Source organism: Chrysemys picta, chromosome 8 (assembly GCF_011386835.1).
Source record: "Chrysemys picta bellii isolate R12L10 chromosome 8, ASM1138683v2, whole genome shotgun sequence".
Taxonomy (NCBI): domain Eukaryota; kingdom Metazoa; phylum Chordata; order Testudines; family Emydidae; genus Chrysemys; species Chrysemys picta.
This window is the reverse complement of record NC_088798.1, coordinates 103345043-103367020: the sequence shown is the minus strand read 5'-3', so window position 1 is coordinate 103367020 and position 21978 is coordinate 103345043. Positions and strand designations below refer to the sequence as shown.

The 21978-nt window shown below is 45.3% G+C and overlaps 1 protein-coding gene across 6 annotated transcripts in view; it reads right to left on the bottom strand.

Annotated features, from left to right (window-relative positions):
- Nucleotides 1–21978, bottom strand: part of CANX (calnexin) — a 64440-nt gene that overhangs the window by 19509 nt on the left and 22953 nt on the right. For 3 of the 6 annotated variants that reach the window (XM_065556001.1, XM_005295844.5, XM_065556002.1), the window contains exons 2-3: nt 542–727; nt 12–85 (exon numbers count right to left, since the gene is read on the bottom strand). In XM_065556001.1, the coding sequence (XP_065412073.1) occupies nt 12–85; nt 542–727 (260 nt within the window). Of the gene's footprint in view, nt 1–11; nt 86–541; nt 728–12734; nt 12839–13394; nt 13605–21978 lie in introns of those variants that run through there. The other 3 variants (XM_065556003.1, XM_005295843.5, XM_042850942.2) reach the window with 3 other exon arrangements.

Sequence of the window (21978 nt, the reverse complement as noted above, 5' to 3'; positions counted from 1 at the left end):
ACTTCACTTACCCTTCCAGGGTTCCCTTATCAAAATTTTCCACAAAATAAACCTCTCCTGTTGGTACTGGGGGCTTATAGGTAACCTATTGGAGTAGGAGAAAAAAAGTTTACACAGACCTTTAATCAACTTTGCTGCCCTAGGAAACTACAAGGCTTTGCGTTCATCCCACTTTTCCTGACTCAGACAAGTTTTCTGCTTGAAACATCTTAAGTTATTTACACTCCCCAAAATCTGATGCCATTGCTTGAAAGTTATAATTTTATTTTGAAGATAAAAATACCAAAGTCTAAGAGTACTAGTACTGTTAAATCCTGGAATCACATCACAAGATTCAAATGCCCTTAAAGAAATTTTCCTATGGAAGAAATGCAGCTCAAGTTTCATAGCAATGCTTCTTTAAAATGAATGCAGTTACTCTGTTGGCATATTGAGTTTTTATGCTCAAGATAGTCTCCAGATCAGACCACGATGGGACAGGTTACAATAACCAGACTACCCAAGTGTAATTCTGTTTTATCATTGTAAATTTAAGTCAAACCTTTGGGGATGGAGGAGGGCTGCTGGCTTCAGGCTTTGTCTCTTCTACCTCCTCAACACCATCTTCCAAGTCATCCTCAATATCAATTACATCATCACCATGGTCTTCTTCCACATCATGAGTCTGGACATCAACTAATCCAAGTATCAGCAATGTCACACACAGCAGCCACTTTAGCTCCATGGTCTGTACACACAGGAAAGATCAAACATTATAACCCTATACTCACTAGCGAGATAAAGGGTACGGTCTTCTGTAATTCAGTGACAAGTGCCCAATAGCAAATGAGCAAGTGCAGCCCAGAAGAGATAACTTCATGTCATGTTTCTCAACTCTCTGTACTTTGTAAGCCAATTAACTTTCTTTCTCGGTACACTTTATGTGGGTTTTATCTTAGCACTGTGCATATCTTGTTCTGTACATGGCTTGCAGTAGTGTTAATGAGACCAAACATCTGGAGTATACTATATGAAATGCTACAGAAGCAGCAATTGCTATGTAGGGATTACACATACTCTTCTACAGCATGAAAATAGGAGCCATAGACACCTGCCTGCTAAATGCTATTTTCTTCTTCCTGTCTCCTCTAAGAGAGTTGCAGGCCTCGATCAACTGGCCAAGCACAGTATATGCAGGATGACTCTTAAAAAAAAAGATCCTTTCTTTCTCTAGGATGATGCACTATGGACTGCTCTGCAGCTCAGATCTCACAGGCAGTTTCATGTTTTAACGACTGCTTACACCACCACCTAACAGGGTGGTTAAAAAGATTAATTTTTTAAAAGTACAGATTTTTTTTAATCAAAATTTTAAATAGATTTAAGTTTTGACAACCTAAGGCCTAAACTTACTATAACAGATTAGTGACCAGCAAAAAAATTAAAATACTAAGCAGTACATGTTGACTGCCAAGTTTTAAAAGAAAGTCAAGTGACTGAACTGGTGAAAGTCACTGGCTAAACATGTGGAACCAGAATTTGAGGTACTAAGCCAACTTTTGACTCCAATAGCCTCTTCTGCAGGTGCACAGAATCATTTTTTTCTTTTCACGCATTCAGCTAGTTCAATTCAATGACTTGCTGATTCAAAGTTAAGAAATCAATTGGGAGTTTTAAAACAGTTTTTTCTGCTTTTTCTCTCCAATATATGAATAAAAACTAGGCATAAGACGATGAGATCTACTAGTTCTAAAAATCAATGACATGGTGACCAGAAACAAAGTCAGTTAGTGAGTTTAACTACATATGCTTCCTTAGTTTGAAATTTTAAAAAAGGTGTGTTTTGGTAAACTTTTCTTTCCTATGTATCAAGCATATTGAATGTCATTTTATTTAATAAAAGATTTTAAAGTGCTGTTTTTGTGCATAACTGAATTGTAATTTCCATCACAAGTAGAAATATTAAGCTAGTAAATAAGTTCATCCACCATTTTCAAACAAATAATGTAAACATTAAGGCTATTAAGTGAGACAAGATGGTTAAGATAAAATCTTTTATTGGACCAACTTCTGTTGGTCAGAGACAAGCTCTCCAGCTTGCAGAGCTCTTCTTCAGGTCAACACACCCCTTTGAAGGCCTGAAGAGCTCTGTGTCAGCTCAAAAGCTTGTCTCTCTCACCAACAGAAGTGGTCCAATAAAATATATCACCTTAACTACCTTTATTTGGGCATAAGCTTTCATGGACTAAATCCCACTTCATCAGATGCTTGGAGTGGAAAATACAGTAGAGAGGTATAAATACACAGCATATGAAAAGATGGGAGTTGCCTTACCAAGTGGGGGGCCAGTGCTAAGGAGACAATTCAATTAAGGTGGAAGTGGGCTATTGTCAACAGTTGACAGGAAGGGAGGAAATTCACTTCTGTAGTGCTAATGAGTTCAATGTAATCCAGGTGACCATTTCAAACAGCTGACAAGAAGGTGTGAGTATCAGCAGGGGGGAATTAGTTTTTGTAGTGACTCATCCACTCAGTCTTTATTCAGACCTAATTTGATGGTGTCCAGTTTGCAAATTAATTACAGTTCTGCAGTTTCTCACTGGAGTCTGTTTTTGAAGTTTTTTTGTTGAAGAATATCTACCAACGTGATATATGCCATCATGTGCCAGCAATGCACCGCTGCCATGTATATGGGCAAAACCGGACAGTCTCTACACAAAAGAATAAATGATCACAAATCGGACATCAAGAATTATAACATTCAAAAACCAGTAGGAGAACACTTCGATCTCCCTGGACACTCAACAACAGACTTAAAAGTGGCAATTCTTCAACAACAAAAACTTCAAAAACAGACTCCAATGAGAAACTGCAGAGCATAAGATAATGACCAATGTTTGCTAGACTCTCAGAGCTGTAGTTCAAAGGATCTTACTGGTTGAGAAGGATATTTTGGGGTGTTGCAAGTATTGTTTTACTTCTTGAACAGAAGAAACAGGGATAGAGAATGTGCATTTCCCAGGTAAGTAGACTGACACGGGGAGTTGACGGCAAATCCCCGACAACCCTATATTAACAGGTGACCAAGATTTAGCCATCCCTACCCATCACTATGGTGGCTAAGTGCAACGCAGAGAAGTATTCCTTTTAGGTAGTCTTACTACATTGTGTTTTTAATAATAGGTGTTCTCTAGATAAAGATTCCAACTTCAAGTATAAATCCCACCTTATCCCCCAGCCTCCCCCAAAAAAGCTTGTAACTTTCTGCAGCTCACATACAAAAGTATCTCGCACATTGTTTCTTTGAATCAAGGACACGGAATGTATCCCTGCAGGGAAGGATACCACTACTTCAAAAACCTATGTTTATATAAAGTTGACTGATCATTCTGAAGACAGATACAAGGCAGATGAACATTTTGCATTACCATCATCATCTGCAAGTATTCCATTACAGGAACAGAAGATTTTGAGCCTAAAATGCATTCCTATGCAGAAATATGGCAATTTAAATATTGCTTTTTTTTAAAAATCCCATCCCTCCTCCCTCAACAAAAATCCCAACACTTGAATCAGTGCAGAAAGCTAAACCAGTTACTTGTTTGAACAAGTCTGCAAAGCTACATCAATGAGTTTGTTGGGTTGCAAAAACCCAAGACAAAAAGCAAATCAAGAGACTTTGCAGTTCCAAATACGACAGTACTGTAGCACTGCCAGCCATTTTGTAGGTCATTATTGCCACATCACAAAAGATTCAAAGGACAAGTTTCAGCATAATGTCATTTGCTCATACAATACCTCTGTCACATTGTGCACTTGTTTACTTACAGTAAGTTATGTCTCAGCTTCCTTCTAAAATTAAGCTGCAATTGCAAGGCCAAAGAGACCACAATTAAGTTCTTCTAAAAATTTGTTGTTCCATATTGAAAATTCTTATATGTGGGCAATTTGATAGTATGCTCGTAAACTACGTTATCTGGTGCACATATATGCTTTTGAGAACAAAATGTTGCAACTTTCTAAATAAAGTCTTGAGAATATTAAGTCTTTCAAGGGGGAAAACTAAAGTTCAGATTTTACTATTATATGCAACATTTAGAGAGTCTGATCAGAAAAAAAGCAGGATAGAATCTTTAAGCAAAAATGGAAAGGGAATCTAAGATTATAGCAATGTTGTATTTTTACAGTCCTGCGCTAAATCCATCTTCAGCTTCTATTATATGCTTTCTACCTATGGCAACATAACAGCCAGACAGCTGCTGCACCAAGCAGCTCTGTGCTAAACAGGACTCAGTTCATCCAACAACTAAAAGGTAGAAGACATTAGGGACTAGATGATCTCCTGAGGTCCCTTCCAACCCTGATATTCTATGATTAGGCATCACTATGCAACAGCTAGTTTGGGGTTTTTTTGAGCTATGCATAAACCACTCAATCTCAGAGAGGTCATTGACCTCATAGGGCAGGGGTAGTCAATAGGTGGACTGCAGGCCAACTCCAGACTACCAGACTTTTTTGAGCAGACCATGAAATCTATTTACTTATTATTCGGGGGGGAGAAGGGGGAAGGGATTTATTTATTTCCTCTCTGGAGTCTGGACCCTGACTGCCTTGACTAAGAAATTTGGACCTTGACAAAAAATAATTGACTACCCCTGTCCTACAGTATGTCTACACTGTAATTAAACACCCATGGCTAGCCTGTGACTGCTGACTGATTTGTGGGGCTCAGGCTATGGAGCTGTTTAATTGCAGTGCAGATGTTCAGGCTCCAACTGGAGCCTGGGCTCTGGGACCCTGCAAGGGTATTACCGGGTAGGCGCACAGCGTGAGTCAAGTGTCTGTCTTCTGACTGAAGAACCACAATATGAAATCAAAGGAACAGAGTTTATAAACTCACAACCACAAAGCAAACATTGCTATCCTTAAAAGCTCAAGCTCTTTTTTTGGTAAGCAATCTAGTCTCTGTGCTAGCTCACTGGCCACTGTTGGGAGTGAGTGCCCAACAGGATTTTACAGAGGATACTGCTCAGTGGAGAAACAAGAGCATCCAACATTTCATTTGGAATGTTAGACTGAACATCACCAGGTGACTTGAGAGTTTACAGGGAAATGCTTCACTAATCAGGCCAAGAGTTACCAGGGGTCAAATTCTGCCTTGCCTCATCGTCTGTGCTACAGCATTTAAAATTAATGCATTTGTCTGAGGTATAAGTCAGGCCAAATTTTAGCTCTCAAGTTTCCACCTCGGTATAATCATTCCAATTTCAATATTTTCAGAGTTGAATTATGATGAAGTCCCTACTTAAAAGATGCCCAACAGGATGGATAGAAATCAATGATTTTTTTTAAAAATTGAAATAAAAAAAAGTTTATTTAAATCAGATTTTTGATAAAATGCTTTTTGAGGAAAAAACCTATCTAAAGAGTTTTAATTAAGATACATTATAGCTCAAAGATATCTCATCGTGGAATAGGGATTATAAATTCTAATTCTATAGTATGAGACAATATATTCATGTAATGTTTAAGAAAAGTTTTGTAAATGAGTTCCAACAGTTCATGGATTAGGGACCCAATCTTAAGGAGTTCCAGGGGCTTCTGTATAGATTATTTAGGTTCATCTTTCTATCTACCCAATGGGACTCAGTGCTCAGTCTAGAAGATACCATAAGAGATGCTTAGTTTTGCAGTTATCAAACTGTGGATTTGTGTCTCCAGAGATAACAGCAAACTGGTTTTTAAATAAATATATAGAGGTGAGAAATAATAGACCTCAACCCTATTGTCCCTCTGCAAATTTGTGTACACAGAGTCAATCCTTACCTCTCTCTAAAAGTGCAAAGTTTCAAAACGTTCAATGAATAGAAGATTGTTGGGGGCGGAATAGATCTGAACAAGGAGCAGAAGTCTGCAGATAAATTTGAGAAGGGAGGGACAGGCAGTAGAAACAAAAGTGAAACTGTTTGAGCAGCATATTCCAGAAGTCTTGAGGTCTTTCTGAGTGTAGCCTTCATCAATTTGAGATCTACCATACCATTCTCTCTCTAGAAGGGAAAACAATGGCAGCAGGCCACAAAAGAGACCCAGTTTGGGAATATTTTAATGAAGTTTCTCTACCTGTGAAGAATATGTATTAAGCTTATAACAACCAACAAGAATGCACTTTTATGTAGAAATCCATGATTAAATCTAGTCTTCCTGACTAGTGATTTAAATCAAATCCACCCTGATGCCCAATTAAAAAAGGTACATGGTTGTCAAGCACAAGACTGCCTACCTATTTTGGGAAAGGTCACAGTCCTTTATACTTCCCTCCCAACCACCTCCTGTAAGAAAAACCAGCAGCTCCCGGTTGGAGGTGCAGCGTGTCTGCCACTAAGGCAGGCTCCCTGCCTCCCCAGCCCCACAACGCTCTCAGAAGGGACCAACACGCCCCAGGGGCGGGTAGCACATAGCTCTGCATGCTGCCCCTCTCTGCAAGCACCGCCCCCACAGCTCCCATTGGTAACAGCCCCCCGTCCCGGCCAATGAGAGCTGCGGGGGCGGTGCTTGCAGGCAGGAGCAGCCCCCTCTGTCCCCCTGCCCCCGGGGTGCACTCCCCCACCCCCAGCACTGTCCCTGCAGCTCCCATTGGCCAGAAAGCAGACAAAGGGAGCTGCAGGGACAGCGCTTGCAGGCGTGGGCAGCACACAGAGACCCACTGCACCTCTCCCCCAAGGGGCCGAAGAGACTTGCCCCATCCAACCACCTCTTCTCCCTGACCAGCCCCAGACCACCCCCTACCTGCACCCCACCACCCCATCCAACCCCCCCTCCTTCCTGACTGCCCCCCTGCCCCATTCACCCCCGCTTCCCCCTGTCCCGACCGCCCCTGGAGCCCCCGCTCCTGACTGCCCCTGCCGCCCCATCCAACCCCTCCTCTACTTCCTGACTGCCCCCCCCCGACCTCTGCCCTATCCAACCACTCCTTCTCCCTGACCACCCCCGCCCCCATTCAATCCCTGTTCCCCACCCTCTGATTGCCCCCACCCTATCCACACCCCCAGCCCCTGACCACCACCCCCAAACTCCCCTGCCCTCTATCCAACCCCCCCCCCCGCCATCTTACCGCGCTGCCCGGAGCACTGGTGGCTGGCGGCGCGGCTGCACCAGGACAGGCAGCCATGCCGCCCAGCTGGAGCCAGCCACGCACCACAGAGCACCGGATCAGGCCGGGCTCTGCAGCTGTGCTACGCCAGGAGCTCACAGCCCCACTGCTCAGAGCATTGTGCCCGCAGCGCAGTGAGCTGAGACTGCGGGGGAGGGAGGACAGCGGGGGAGGGGCCAGGGGCTAGCCTCCTGGGCCAGGAGCTCAGGGGCTGGGCAGAATGGTCCTGCAGGCTGGATGCGGCCCACAGGCCATAGTTTGTCCACCTCTGGTCTAGAAGATATACACAACAAACAGGCACGCATCAAGCTCTGAAGTGCACGCACATCTGAATGTACTGATGAATCCTGTGCCCACCAAGTACACATTTCGAGCTGTTAGCAGATAACTGTTTAAAGATTTTACACACTAAAATGGGAAGAAAGTGAAAATCTGTTTCAGAACACAAGGAAGTATTTGAAAGTTTAAAGAACAGGAAGGATGAAGTTTAGTGTATGTGCTGCAAATGGTGTGGCCCAATTATTAAATATTTATAGGCTAATAATACTAAGTCTACAACAGTAAAATGTTTATTCAAAGGAAAAGTTTTATGTGGGGATTAGAGATACTGTTTTCTTAAACTCAGAGGTGGCATTGTTTTGAGTTCTGCAGCAAACCATATTGAATTCCATTCATCAAAGCCTTAATCTACTGAATACTTTCCCCCCACCCCTCCTTCAGTCCACCAAAACAAGCCCCGATATTTACCCAGATAAATTAATTTTTTTGCACCCATTTTCACCTGTTGTTATATAAGCACCGATAAATTCCTGGGAAACATTTAATTAAATAAAAACCGAAAATGAAGCGCCCTGGGTGTGCTGGATTATTAACTTCTTGACTGACAGTCCCCCAGCAACCCTAATGTTTCTTAAATAGAGGCTTTACAAAAAAAAAAAATCTTGTAATACACATTTGAAATAAAAACATCCCCGATGACCTACATTAGCCCCATCGTGAAAGTCTTGTTTTCCTGGCCAGGAAAACATTCTTAAAACCATTATGACAATCCATGAGGGAATCTGTCTTTAGTATCAAGAGTCTGTATTATGTACAATTAAGATGCCTAAAGAATGAATGCATATAAAGATTAAGATGTTAATAGCTTTGCCTTCATAGTCTGTTCCATAATGATGAATTTTAAACAGCAAATTATAGTAACACCATAAAAGGAATTCCAACACTTGATGATCCCCCACATACTGGCTGAATGACTGTCTGTGTAAGTAAAAACAGGAACAAAGTTTCATTTCAAAAGGGAGTCAGGGTGCCATAATGCAGGGGTTCTCAAACTGGGGGTCAGGACCCCTCAGGGGGTTGTGAGGTTATTACATGGGGGGGTCACGAGAGGTCAGCCTCCACCCCAAACCCCGCTTTGCCTCTAACATGTATATGATGTTAAATATATGAAAAAGTGTTTTTAATTTGTAGGGGGCGATCACACTCAGAGGCTTGCTATGAGAAAGGGGTCACCAGTACAGAAGTTTGAGAACCACTGCCATAATGGAAATACTGACCAGTTGGTGTAGTTAAAATGAAACAATGTGGACAGGAGGAGGAAAGTACTACTCCAGAACTCTTGAAGTAGTAGAGCTTTCTCTTAAGCTATGTACATAAAACAAGGACACCTGATAAAGCCATTTGCTGATCTCCTCAAAAAGCCGGCAGACTCAAGGTAGCATTGATCCCAGAAAAATAAGACAGAACAGAATTTATTTGTGTCAAGTTTACAATGATCAGGTAATTCAAAGCTTCAAGTTGAAAGCCATCCTCAGTTAAATGCCATCCTAAGTTAAATTAACCAAATCAGCTGAATCTGTCAGTGGGGGACACTGGTCATCCTCTGCCTTAGATCAATTTTCTTCCTACCTTTTCCTCCTCACCAACCTGCCTTATGGAACACCACTCAAGTCTTTGTTGTCTTGCATGTGAGACCATAAGCTCTTTGGAGCAAGGAATATTTTTATACATGCAGAATGTGAAGTTTTACAACACTAAAAATTGTTAATAGCCACAGAATTTTCCCTGTTACAAGGCATCTGCACTTATTTACTGGCTACTCAAAGTTCTGCCCATTTGATACAGCATTTCTTTTTACAACCAAGTCAAGAAGAGCTGATAGCAAGTGAAGTTTTGGCTTATAATCAGCTTAATCACTGCTTGGTATCCTTTGCACATGTAGCCTATAAAAAAAAAAAGAGGAAAGATGGCCCTATTGTTGTGGCATCAGACTGGGACTCATGAGACCTACATTCCAAAGCAAAGTTGGGAATGGACTTCCCACATGACCTATGCCAAGACCTGCTCTCTTGGCCTCAGTTTCGCCATCTATAAAATGGGGACACATTTTCCACCCTTTGTTCATTGTGTCTATTTAGATTGTCTCACTATGTCCTTATATAGCACATAATATGATTGGGCCCAGACTTCAGCTGGGGCTTCTGGGGGCTACTATAATAAGTAACCCCCAGACTACTGGACTTCATGCAAAGAACATGTGATGTTGATTAGTTGTATGAACATTCAGATTTATTCCAAAAGACACTGATGACAAATGCAGAAATCACATGTGCTTAGCTGCAGAGAAGAGCAATCAATCAACATGACAGAAGGGTGAGAGAGTTAAGTGATGGTATGGGAAGAATTATGGCACAATATTTTGCCCTTATCTAGTACTTTGAGTGTTCAAAACTCTACAATGATAGGATATCACACACAGAGCAAACATGCTCATGGGTAGACAGACATACCCTGCTTCCACCAGCTTTGTACAAAAATCTGACCCCAGGAATCGGGTAAGTTTAAAATTTTATCTCTTAAGACTCTTCAATTTTGTTTAATGAGTGTCTTTCCTATAATAGGCCACAATCTCCACCTAGCACGGGTTTCGGAGCTGTTCTGCTCCAATAAACTTCAGATCTATTACCAGGTATCCAGAGCTTTACTTGGAATCTTCAAAGATATTTCCCTTGAGGAAGAGTAGTCTTCAAATTTGTGCCATCATGAGCCTAACAATTAGCTCAGAAATGACTCTTAAAAAGAAAGCTACAACACCCAAGTAAAGTGTGTTTTTAGTAAGAGTGTTTCAGATACATCAGTTTCCTGCATCAACGGAGCTGTAGGAAGGGAAAGGAATTCTGCACTACTGCATCAGCAAAAAAAAGTCATTCATGCATATCTGGAAGCCCTTAGAGATGAGTGGCAGAATTGCAGACTTTGGCTAGGTCTACACTACCTGCCTGAATCGGCGGGTAGAAATCGACCTCTCGGGGATCGATTTGTCGCGTCCCCTCGACGCTCTTACTCCACCAGCGGAGGTGGGAGTAAGCGCCGTCGACAGAAAGCCGCAGAAGTCGATTTTGCCGCCGTCCTCACAGCGGGTAAGTCGGCTGCGATACATCGAATTCAGCTACGCTATTCACATAGCTGAATTTGCCTATCTTAAATCGACTCCCCCCTGTAGTGTAGATGTACCCTTTTTGACCATTAAATCAAGGCAGATAGGCTTGTACTGCTTATAAAACAATTATGAAGACACCTCAAGATACAAGAATTCTTTAGTGGGAAAAGCCTACTTAGCAGTGTTGCTGTCACGTCCACAAACCAACTCAAATTTGTCTTGGGATCAAAAGCAACAGCTTTCCTTCCAGACACAACAGAGTTCCTCCAGTATGGGGCCAAGTTAAATGGATGAAGATAAGCACTGAAGAGACAAGAGGATGAATGCCAAGAAGGGGGAGGGGGGGAGAGAGGAGAAGGGGGGAGTGACAAAGTTAACAGTCTATTTGGGAAAGATTAAATATAAGTTACACTGAATTCTTAAGAGGAGAAATCTGTTGAAATGGGAAGTTTTAAAACTAATGCAAGGATGCTGTCACATTACGGAGTACTTTTGAGATATTCTTAGACCTGCTAAGAAAGTTTGGTGTTTCTATTTACCATTACTCATCTTAAAATGAGAAACCAAGTCAGTTTTACTTAACATCTCAGACCTTAACCCCTTCCTGTAGTATTTGGATTACAAATGCTGCAGAGAAATTTCAATATGTTTTATTTTGTAAACCACATTTCTATTTAGTCCCTTTAAGAAGTTTATACATACATTCTGAATCTGGGTCCAAATTGCTTTAAAATTATGTTAAAGTGCTTTGGCTAAATCCAGGTGATATTATGGCTGGATTCCAACAGTAGCATCTTTGGAAGAGACCATTATGAGAGTTCTGCAAGTCAGTTCTAATTGCATCAGACTGAACACCAAGTCAAATATTTCGTTGTTCTCAGTAGTTATTCAGAAAAAAATGTATTATCCTACACAGTGTTACCTCTCCAATTTCACTAGAGCACAGATGGTCACTGTCATTCTGCCTACAAAGCAACCCTCAAGTGCTTTGGGGCACCACACCCAGAGGCAGAGAACAATATTATTGCCAAATCAGAGTAGTTAATAGACACACTCTTCTATTCAAGAACACTCCTAAGCCTGATTTTCAAGTGCACACAAATATCTTCACACTAGAATGATTTGCAGTTTAATATAATTAATTATATTATAATATAATATAAGAGCACTGTTAACAGAGATAAGCCAATTACCTTCCACATTTTAATGAATATTTACTATTACTATCTGGTATTTGCCATGAGAAATTAATTCATGTTATATCCAGACAAGACACTTAAAGGCAGTTGTCAACTTTAGCTAAGTTCCAAAAGCAGATGGCTGCTTACTCCATAATCCAATCACCTGCAGCATTTCTTGCTGTACAGTCCAGAGAACTCCCCCTCAACTCTGAATGGGAAAGTTTGTTCTTTTCAGAATGATTGGTGGGGAGCAAGATAGAAAGCATCTGCTTCAATCCAAGGTTTGTATGAGGGCATACCCAATGTTGAACAAGGGCTAAGGTCCCAGTTACATACTATTTTGAAAGAGACAATCACAGCTAAAAAAGTTGTTTAAGTTCAGGAAGTATACATTTTAAGTTCGCAAAATGTTAAGGAGATGCTGTTGAATAGTCTGCACTTTGTAAGTCACCTTTGTTCTCCCATGCTTTTTACTAGGTATATTGTTTAATTTCCGTTTCCTCCTCCACACCTGGTGGCTCTTATGTCTCTTGTTTGAACTCTTCCCTTCCAGTAACTTCCATCTGCTTCCCTCCTCACCCTCGCTCCATTCATATTGCTATAGTCTTGATATTATCTTTCATCCTCTATATCCCCCTCTGCAGAACTGTCTGTTCAGAAGAGCCATTTCTGAACATCCTGATTTTTACAATGAGAGAGCTAATCTTAGTGACTTCACCTCCCACATTCAAACAATATTAAAAACCCACCAACTCTGCATCCATTTTACATCCCTCTCACCCAAACCCATAATCTTTGTCCCATATCAGACTGGGATGACTAAATGCTACATTAGCTTCTCGCTGGATGGTGTGTCAGTCACATTGTCTACTCACCCCACCCCTGAGAACAGACAATCTCAGAATCTACCAGAATGGACTCGCTGTTCTCAGCCACAATTGTTTCAAGTCTAACAGGGTTTAATAAAAGCGCATGGGTCACTTACGCTGCTTGCATAGAGTCCTGTGGGCACAATGGACTCAGCTACCTGTGCTAAGATCATCATTCACCTCATGTTTCTGGACTCCCAATTCAGCCAGGCCACTCCCTGGCTCAGTCAGTGTGTACCCAACCACGGTACTCCCATTAGGCATACCCACACCCACCCCACGACCTCCCCACGGGGACGTCCTCAGACACCCTCACCATACCGCCCAGGGCTCCATGCTTCCAGGGCTGAGCCCCACCTACTCACCAACCCCCGGGCCTAGCCACACCCCGCACACCCGTTACAGGCCCAGCCCCCCAACAGTTCTCTAAGGGGCCTAGACCCACCCAAGCTAAGCCTCACCTCCCTCCCCCCCAGCCTATGCTTTGCCCTGCCCCCCCCCCGGCCCATGCGCTCCCCCCATACCAGGCCCCGCTACGCCCCACGCCTCCCCAAGCCCTCTCCCACCACCCCTCCCAGTCGCTGCCTGCCCCTCTAATAAAACCCCCTCCCCATACACCCCCCACTCCGTGCCCCCACCCCGCCAATACCCCAGCATGCCCCGCGGGCAAGTCCCTTCCCTCACCCCCCCCCCCGCGTTGCCCAGCCTCCCGACGGGTTTGGGGGACATGCAGGCCCTGCCCCCCACTTCTACCGGGCGGGGGTTACAACGCTCACCTCGCCGCGCGCCCCCCGCAGCCGCCGTCCACAGCCCCGACTCCCCCGTCACGTGGCCTAGCCAGAACTGGTCGGCTACCCGCCCGCCTATCTACCGCGCGCCAACTGCGCCCCACCCCGACATCCCCATTGACGGAGCTAGCCACCGACCTCCCGCGCCAGAGCTTAGGTCGCATGCCGATTGGCCAGCGGCGCTGCCACTCGACTGCTCTCCCGCCTTAAACCACGCCCCAACGGCGCTGCCTTTCGTGGAGCGCAGCGATAGGCTGGCCGGCTACGCCGGAAGTGTGCTCTGATTGGCTAACAGGAGAGAGGCGGTGGAGTGTGAGAGAAAAGGAATCAGATTCCCACGTAAGGAAGCGTTGCGCTTCTTAAAGGAGCAGTGCCTGGGTCCCCCCCAATTTAAAAAACATCCTAAGAGAAGGAGAAAAGAGCCACCCTGGTTAAACAACAAAGTAAAAGAAGCAGTGAGAGGCAAAAAGGCACCCTTTAAAAAGTGGAAGATAAATCCTAATGAGGAAAATTAAAAAAGAGCATAAACTCTGGCAAATTAAGTGTAAAAATATAATTAGAAACACCAAAAAAGAATTTGAAGAACAGCTAGCTAAAGACTCCAAAAGCAATAGCATTTTTTTTAAAATACATCAGAAGCAGAAAGCCTGCTAAACAACCAGTGGGGCCACGGGACAATTGAGATGTTAAAGCAGGGGTTGGCAACGTTTGGCACGCAGCTCGCCAGGGTAAGCATCCTGGCGGGCCGGGCCACTTTATTTACCTGCTGACGCGGCAGGTTCAGCCAATCGCGGCCCCCACTGGCCGCGGTTCGCCATCCCGGGCCAATGGGGGCGGCGGGAAGCCACGGCCAGCACATCCCTCGCCCACACCGCTTCTCGCCGCCCCCATTGGCACAGGATGGCAAACTGCGGCGAGTGGGGGCCGCGATCGGCCGAACCTGCCACGTCAGCAGGTAAATAAACTGGCCCGGGCCACCAGGGTGCTTACCCTGGCGAGCCGTGTGCCAAACGTTGCTGACCCCTGTGCTAAAGGAGCACTCAAAAATGATAAGGCCATTGAGGAGAAACTAAATTAATTCTTTGCTTCAGTTTTCATTGTTGAGGATATGAGGGAGATTCCCAAACCTGAGCCATTCTCTTTGGGTGACAGATCTGAGGAACTGTCCCAAATTGAGGTGTCTTTAGAGGAGGTTTTGGAACAAATTGATAAACTAAACAGTAATAAGTCTCCAGGACCTGATGGTATTCACCAAGAGTTCTGAAAGAACTCAAATGTGAAATTGCAGGACTGCTAACTGTCATCTGTAACCTATCATTTAAATCAGCTTCTGTATCAAATGACTGGAGGATAACTAATGTGACGCCATTTTTTAAAAAGGGATCCAGAGGTGACCCTGGCAACTACAGACCAGTAAGCCTCACTTCAGTACCGGGCAAATTGGTTGAAACTATGGTAAAGAACAAAATTGTCAGACACATAGATGAACATAATTGTTGGGAAATAGTCAACATGGTTTTTGTAAAGGGAAATCATGCCTCACCAATCTACTAGAATTCTTTGAGGGGGTCAACAAGCATGCAGACAAAGGAGATCCAGTGGATATAGTGTATTTAGATTTTCAGAAGGCCTTTGGCAAGGTCCCTCACCAAAGGCTCTTAAGCAAAATAAGCAGTCATGGGATAAGAGGGATGGTTCTCTCATGGACTGGCAACTGGTTAAAAAAGATAGGAAACAAAGGGTAGGAATAAATGGTCAGTTTTCAGAATGGAGAGAGGTAAATAGTGGTGTCCCCCAGGGATCTGTACTGGGCCCAGTCCTATTTAACATATTCATAAACGATCTGGAAAAAGGGGTAAATAGTGAGGTGTCCTCTGTGCAGCATAAGCTAGCACACACTGTGCTTGAGGAGTCATGCTGGCGGAGGGCTGGCCCACAGTGTTCTGGAAGTACCTAGATGACCAATATTCTGGGGATCTGTCAGTGTTCATCCTACCACACCTGAGGCCTGGGGTATGATTTTTTTTAAATTAAATTTTTATACCTGCAAATATTACCAGATTTGGCAATACTGTCACTCCACATATATCATTGTGCTGCACACTACTTAGGACTTCACTGCAACATCAAGGACAGAATTCCCACCCTTCTGTTCCACACAGGGTGACCATAGAGTGTGTGTGAAAAATCAGGACAGGGGTGAGGGGTAACAGGAGCCTATATAAGAAAAAGACCCCAAAATCGGGATTGTCCCTATACAATTGGGACATCTGGTCACTCTAGTTCCACAAGTATGAACTAAAAGAAGAATCTAGCAGAACACAGGTCTGTGACACACAGTTGAGCAGTTCTGATTCTATCCAGTAGATGGCAGTGACGTACATACACAGGCCAGTTTATTATAGTAATGCGTGCAATTGAGACAGCGCTGGTGTAAAACAAACTCTTGCTGGTTGCTGAGATAGGTTTTGCTGCATGATATAAAAAAATAAGCAATGTTGTATTAATTTCTCTGAAACAAGGTAACACTGCAGATGTAAAATGTTTTGTTAATGCTAAGTATGTTGCAAATACAAGCTTCATAATTCTCCGACCAATGCTGTGAAGTGGGGGAAGTACAGTCACCCATTGTTTAGACTGGGAAACAGAGGCACTGAGCAGGTGATCAGTTTGCACAAGATCACACAACAAATGATTGGCACAGCAAGGATGAAAACCAAGAAGTCTCTGGCTCCTATTCCCTCTCCATAACTTATACTAAGGTCAGGATAGGCCAGGGGCGAATAGGGATCTCAGATTAGGAAGAGTTGAGACAGACTGCATCGTTAATCCTTTTAGGCAGATACCATTTAATGGCCTATTCCAGGGGTAGGCAATCTATGGCACGCGTGCCGAAGGCGGCACACTAGCTGATTTTCAGTGGCACTCACTCTGCCTGGGTCCTGGACACTGGTCCGGGGGGCTCTGCACTTTAATTTAATTTTAAATGAAGCTTCTTAAACATTTTAAAAACCTTATTTACTTTACATACAACAATAGTTTAGTTATATATTAAAGACTTATAGAAAGAGACCTTCTAAAAACGTTAAAATGTATTACCGGCACGCGAAACCTTAAATTAGAGTGAATAAATTAAGACTCGGCATACCACTTCTGAAAGGTTGCCGACCCCTGGCCTATTCTAACAAAGGCTGGGTTCTATCCTAGTAGTGTTTGATTTTATGGCCCAGGTGAGGGCGTAACAAGATTTTTTTAAATGTAAAACTGTTTTAGGATGACATAATGAATGAGCAAGATGAATATCACCAGGGAGACAATTCCACCACACTGAGCAAAGGCCCAATACTCGGTTCTCTAGAAAGGCACTAACATGGTTTCAAACCTCATTGTGGTTACTCCCAGAGACTGAGCACAAGTTGTGGATAGGTGTGCAGAGAAACAGCAGCAAACAAATCACACAAATATGATCGCTTTCTAGATTAGGGGGCCTTAAATGCCAAGGTAAAAAAACCTCCCAGCTCAATACTTTTAGCACAAGGTAGAAGGGAACACCCAACAGAATCATCTGAGAAAAATCACAAATCCTCAGAGACCTCCCAAGACATGATAGTGGAGAGGCTGGAGTTTAGGCAAGATGGATGCAAAGTAGACACAAAAGCCTGCTACATTGTCAGTGTTTTTAAATGCTTCCATCATGAAGGTTACCTGTGTTCACTGATAAACTGTTGTCTAAAGGAATAATTACTGGTTTTGAAAGTAAATTCTAAGGAGCATAAGGAGTGCAACACCACAATGTGGTGAGGGGAGATGAGCACAACTGAGGATGTCAGAGAGTCCAGAATCTTCCTGTAAATGCATTAAATTCAAAAGCAAGAAGAGATTAGCCAGCCCCTGGCGTGAGCCAGCCCCTGGAATAACTGGTTCTCCATCTGATACTACTTCTTCTCTAGCACTGCCTCAAGATCAAATACAGAGCAGCAGCACCTCTTTTCCTCCAGCTACCTCCTATTTTCAGTTCTCTCCAAGTCTGGATCTCTTACCAGTGTACATTTCCTGTGTCCTGCCCACCATGTGCAATACCATTGCTACACCCTCGCAGACTTTGAGCTCTGTTTTCACTGCAGCTGACAGAAACAAAGCTGCCTGGACTCATTCGCTTCACTGCTAATCGGCAGGCAGCAAATGAAAAATAAACCAGATCAAGAGCTCTGGGGCCATCAATGGCTCTGTGCACTGACAGGCAGCAGGAAGTAAATACAACTGAACAGGAGGCAAAAATTGACTTTTGCTCACTTGAACTTTGCTCTGGGAGAGCGAAGAAAAACCCCTTTCCATGTGTTGGGCAATAATCATAGGCTCCAGCAAGCATTCCATGTAGAATAATGCATGACATGCTATCTCTGTAAGGAAGTCAGGCAAATATAGAGACAGCTCCTTGCAAGAAGAGGGCAGAGATCCAGGAAAGAGATATGGACAAGGTCTAAAGGAAAGGAAGAGTTGACATTTTAAAAGCAGTGAAGATGGATGCAAGGAATTGTATAGATTAGTTAATGGAGGAGGGAAAGGGGTAGGTGTTAAAAGGAAGAGGCAACTGAGGTCCAAGGTCGAACCACCAGTGAACAGAAATGAGGAGGCAGGGAAAAGCAGCAGTCCACTGCAGCTGGGTGGAGATAGGGGACTCCTGTCTAAAAATCACTGGAATTAAATGACCTCCCCCCCTCCCCCCGCCGCCAAGAATAACAACTTTACAGCCCACAGCAGGTTAGGCTTATAAAGCTTCAGACTCACCCAAGCAGAGGGGAGAGAGCTGGAATCAGTTCCTGGGAGAATATCACCATTTGCTGCCTTTTTAATCTCCTCATGCTGCCCCCAACACCTCTTCACAGCAGCTGCAGCTCTCTGAACACATATTCAGATATAGCCACTGGCTGGATGAGGTGGAACACAGTTGTTACAACACCCATACCCCAAAGCTAGACATCTCCACTGTAGTTAACATGAAACTGGCAGCTCTTTGAAACTCAAGCAGTATGAAAGCTTGAAATAAACAATGGGGTCAAGTTGTTGTATTAAAACTTGCATAAACAATCCTATATGCTTCCAAACATAGAGGCAAGGAAGAGAATTCATCCTGGCACAGACACTCCAGCTAGCATAGGGACTGAGTTGAGGGGGCTGCCTTGTGCCTATCTGAATCTCTATCTGCCAGGGGCCAGTTTGGCCCAGGCATATGCGAGGGCAGTCCTGAACACTCCCCTAAATTACACCCTAGCTTTCATGACTCCTATGGGCATTGTGGCCGCATGGGACTAGCCAAGGCACGGGATTGCTCCATCCATGTCCCTTCCCACTTCCTTCTTCCTCTGGCCCATCCTTGTTCTGCTCCAGAATGCCCTCTGAGCCAGTGGTATTCACTGTGAGAGCCTTATGCCTGCATTACTGTACTTTTGTACTAGCATATTTGTCATAAGAGGTCATAGACAAGCATAAATCAGTCTTCTGCTAAAATCTGACCTATTGTGAACTCTGCTCTGTAAATCCAAGGAAATGCAGTGCCGGATTCCTCCTTGGGTGCAAACATAGTAGGAGTCCTCAACTGGGAGAAGCAAGGGGCTTCCAGGTATAAGTAATAATATTACTTATTTCTTTATAGTGCTTTTGATTAGTAGATCTCAAAATGCTTTACAAAGGAGGTCAGTATCAGCTCCATTTTACAGATGGGGAAACTGAGGCACAGAGCAGGGACATGTCTTGTAGTGGGCGTCTATGAGCTAAAGAGAATGATGTGATGAGACACAGTCTTTTAGCGTTAGCTCACTAGTTCCAATTCGGCCCAGGCTGATAATGACTGACAGATGCTGCCATCTGACAGCTGTTCAGGAGCTTAGGTGGAATGAACTGGTGGTCTCACTGTAGTTTCTAGGAAACTGGTGTCTGCGTCAAAGAGCACCATCACAAGTTGTACCCTGCTGTTGCCTGGAAGACCCAGTAGTAGAGCTGGTTCAAAATATTTTGTCGAGAATATTGGAAAATTGAAATTTTCTCCAGACAAGCTTCCTTTCTTATTGAAAAAACGGAAACTTTCAGTTTTTCCTGACCAAAAACCAAAATGTCTCCATTGATGACAACTAAAAACATTTGGTTTTAGATGTCAAAACACAAAAAATCAGTGAAGACCCAAAACATGCAGCGTGGTTGTGTGGGGAGGGAGAACTGAACTGTTTCCCTCTCCTGAAAATAAAAACAACATTTCAAAACCAGCTCTATAGTGCACAGACCGAACTACTCTCTTCACTACAAGCGATTGACCCAGGTCATGGCCAAGTCACATTAGCAGGACTGTGTGATCAAACCAGCCCCATTCTCAGGGTAGTGCCAGCGCTGCTCCCTAACTTTAGAGTCTGCAGCAGAAGTTGAAGACGCCAAATTAATTCCTGGTGTAACTCATTGACTTCAGTGCGATATCATCCTTCAGCAGTTGTCGGTCTGCCCTACCTCATCCAGTACTTAGAAGGAAGTAGGGGTCCATGTTAGAGCAGCTGCATTCATTTCATACTATGTAATGAACACAGAGGTTACCCTGTACCCCCAATCTATCCTAGTCCTGCCCTGCAGAACACAATAAACAATTGGAGAACTTACAGTGCTAATCCACTGAACTCTTTCCAAACTCTGAGCTGTTTTCATTAGACCTAATCCTGGAGCTGGACAGGCTATATGTAGACTGTGTCTACACTGCCACTTTCAGCGCTAAAACTTTAGTTGTTCTTGAAAAAACACACCCGAGTGACAAACGTTTTGGCGCTGAAAAGCACCAGTATAGACAGCGCACTTCAAGTCCAGCCAGAGGAGGTTTCAGTGGAAGACTGGATGTGGGTGGGTTATTTTAACTTGATTAAAGATCTGGCCATCACCAAGGGAAATTTGTTTATTTGCATTTTGTATCTAATGTTATTATATTTTAATATTTCCTGGTGAGGAGGTGCAAATATTTGCCTGCAAATCAGAATTTTTAAAGAATGGTTTGCAGTCTTTGATTTTTAACTAGCATCATCTAGCCAGTATCATTGTTGTGGTCCATAGGCGTGCACATGGGGTGTGCCGGGTGTGCCCGGGCACACCCTAATGCCCATGGGCCGGATCTGACCCCTCAGGGCTTTGGATCCGGCCCACGGGATTTGCCCCCCATGGTGCCGCAGGCCCTGCACTGCTTTCAGAAGCGGCCATCAGGGCACCATGTCTCTGGGGCCGGGGGTTGCTCCAGGCACCGCCTCCCAAAGCTTCCATTGTCCGGGAACGGGGAACCGCGGCCAATGGGAGCTTCAGGGGAGGTACCTAGAGGCATGGCAAGAGCAGCGAACCCCTCCTGCACCCCCCCTCCCTGCCCTGAGCCCCCTGTTGAGCCGGGCTCCCCATCCCCAGGGCTGGGCTGGCTGCTTTAACAGCCCCATGTGCTCCCTGGCAGCCTCCCACCCGGCAGCACCAACACAGCCACTTAAGGTGGCCCACGGGGGGGCTGCCACAGTCCCCCCCCCAAGGCAGCTGCCCCCCTCCAGCGCCCTGGGCCCCAAACCCACCTGCGGCTCCCCACACTGGCCGGGGGCCCGGGCACCACCCGGGGGGGAGGGGGGTCAGGCAGCCCCTGAGCCCAGCCCACCTTAAGTGGGGCCCGGGAGCCAGCAGGCCCGGGGCAGGGGGCGAGCCCGGCCCACAGGCCCCTCCGCAGCCCGGCTGCGAGCTCAGCTCCCTGGCGCTGTTCGGGGGCTCCGGCCCGGCACCCTCGGCCTTGAGTCCAGCCCTGGGAGCAGCCCGGCCCCTCTGTGATCCACCCCGGCTGCCTCTGCCTCGCCTGGCCCCAAGTGCCCAGCCCAGCCCCCTCTGCCTGGCCCCTGACCCTTCCCGCCAGGACGGGGGAGCCCAGATCCCCAGCCCCGGGCCTGCCTGCAAACAGCCTACCCTCCTGCACCCCAACTCCCTGTCCTGAACCCCCTGCCTGCACCTCTCACCCCAACTCCCTGCCCTGAGCCCCCTTCCTGCCCCTCAACTCCCTGCCCTGAGCCCCCTGCCTGCACCTCACACCCCAACCGCCTGCCCCACAACTCCCTGCCCTGAGCCCCCTGCCTGCACCTTGCCCTGCAACCCCCTGCTCTGAGCCCCTTTCTGCCCCCCAACCTCCTGCCCTGAGCCCCCTCCCTGCACCCTGTACCCCTCCTGCACCCCAACTCCCTGTCCTACGCACCCTGCACCCCAATCCCCTGCCCTGAGCCCCCTCATACACCGCACACCCCTCCTCTGTCCCAATCCCTTGCCCTGAGCCCCTTCCTGCACACTGCACCCCTCCTGAACCCCAGCCCTCTGCCCTGAGCCCCCTGCCGCACCCCGCACCCCTCCTGCATCCCAACCCCCTTCCTTGAGCCCCCTCATACACCCCACACCCCTCCTCTGCCCCAATCCCTTGCCCTGAGCCCCTTCCTACACACAGCACCCCCTCCCACACCCCACCCTTTATGATTTTCGCCTTTAAAAAAAAAAATTCCCTGGGTGCACACCCTAATGAAATGTGCTGCGCACG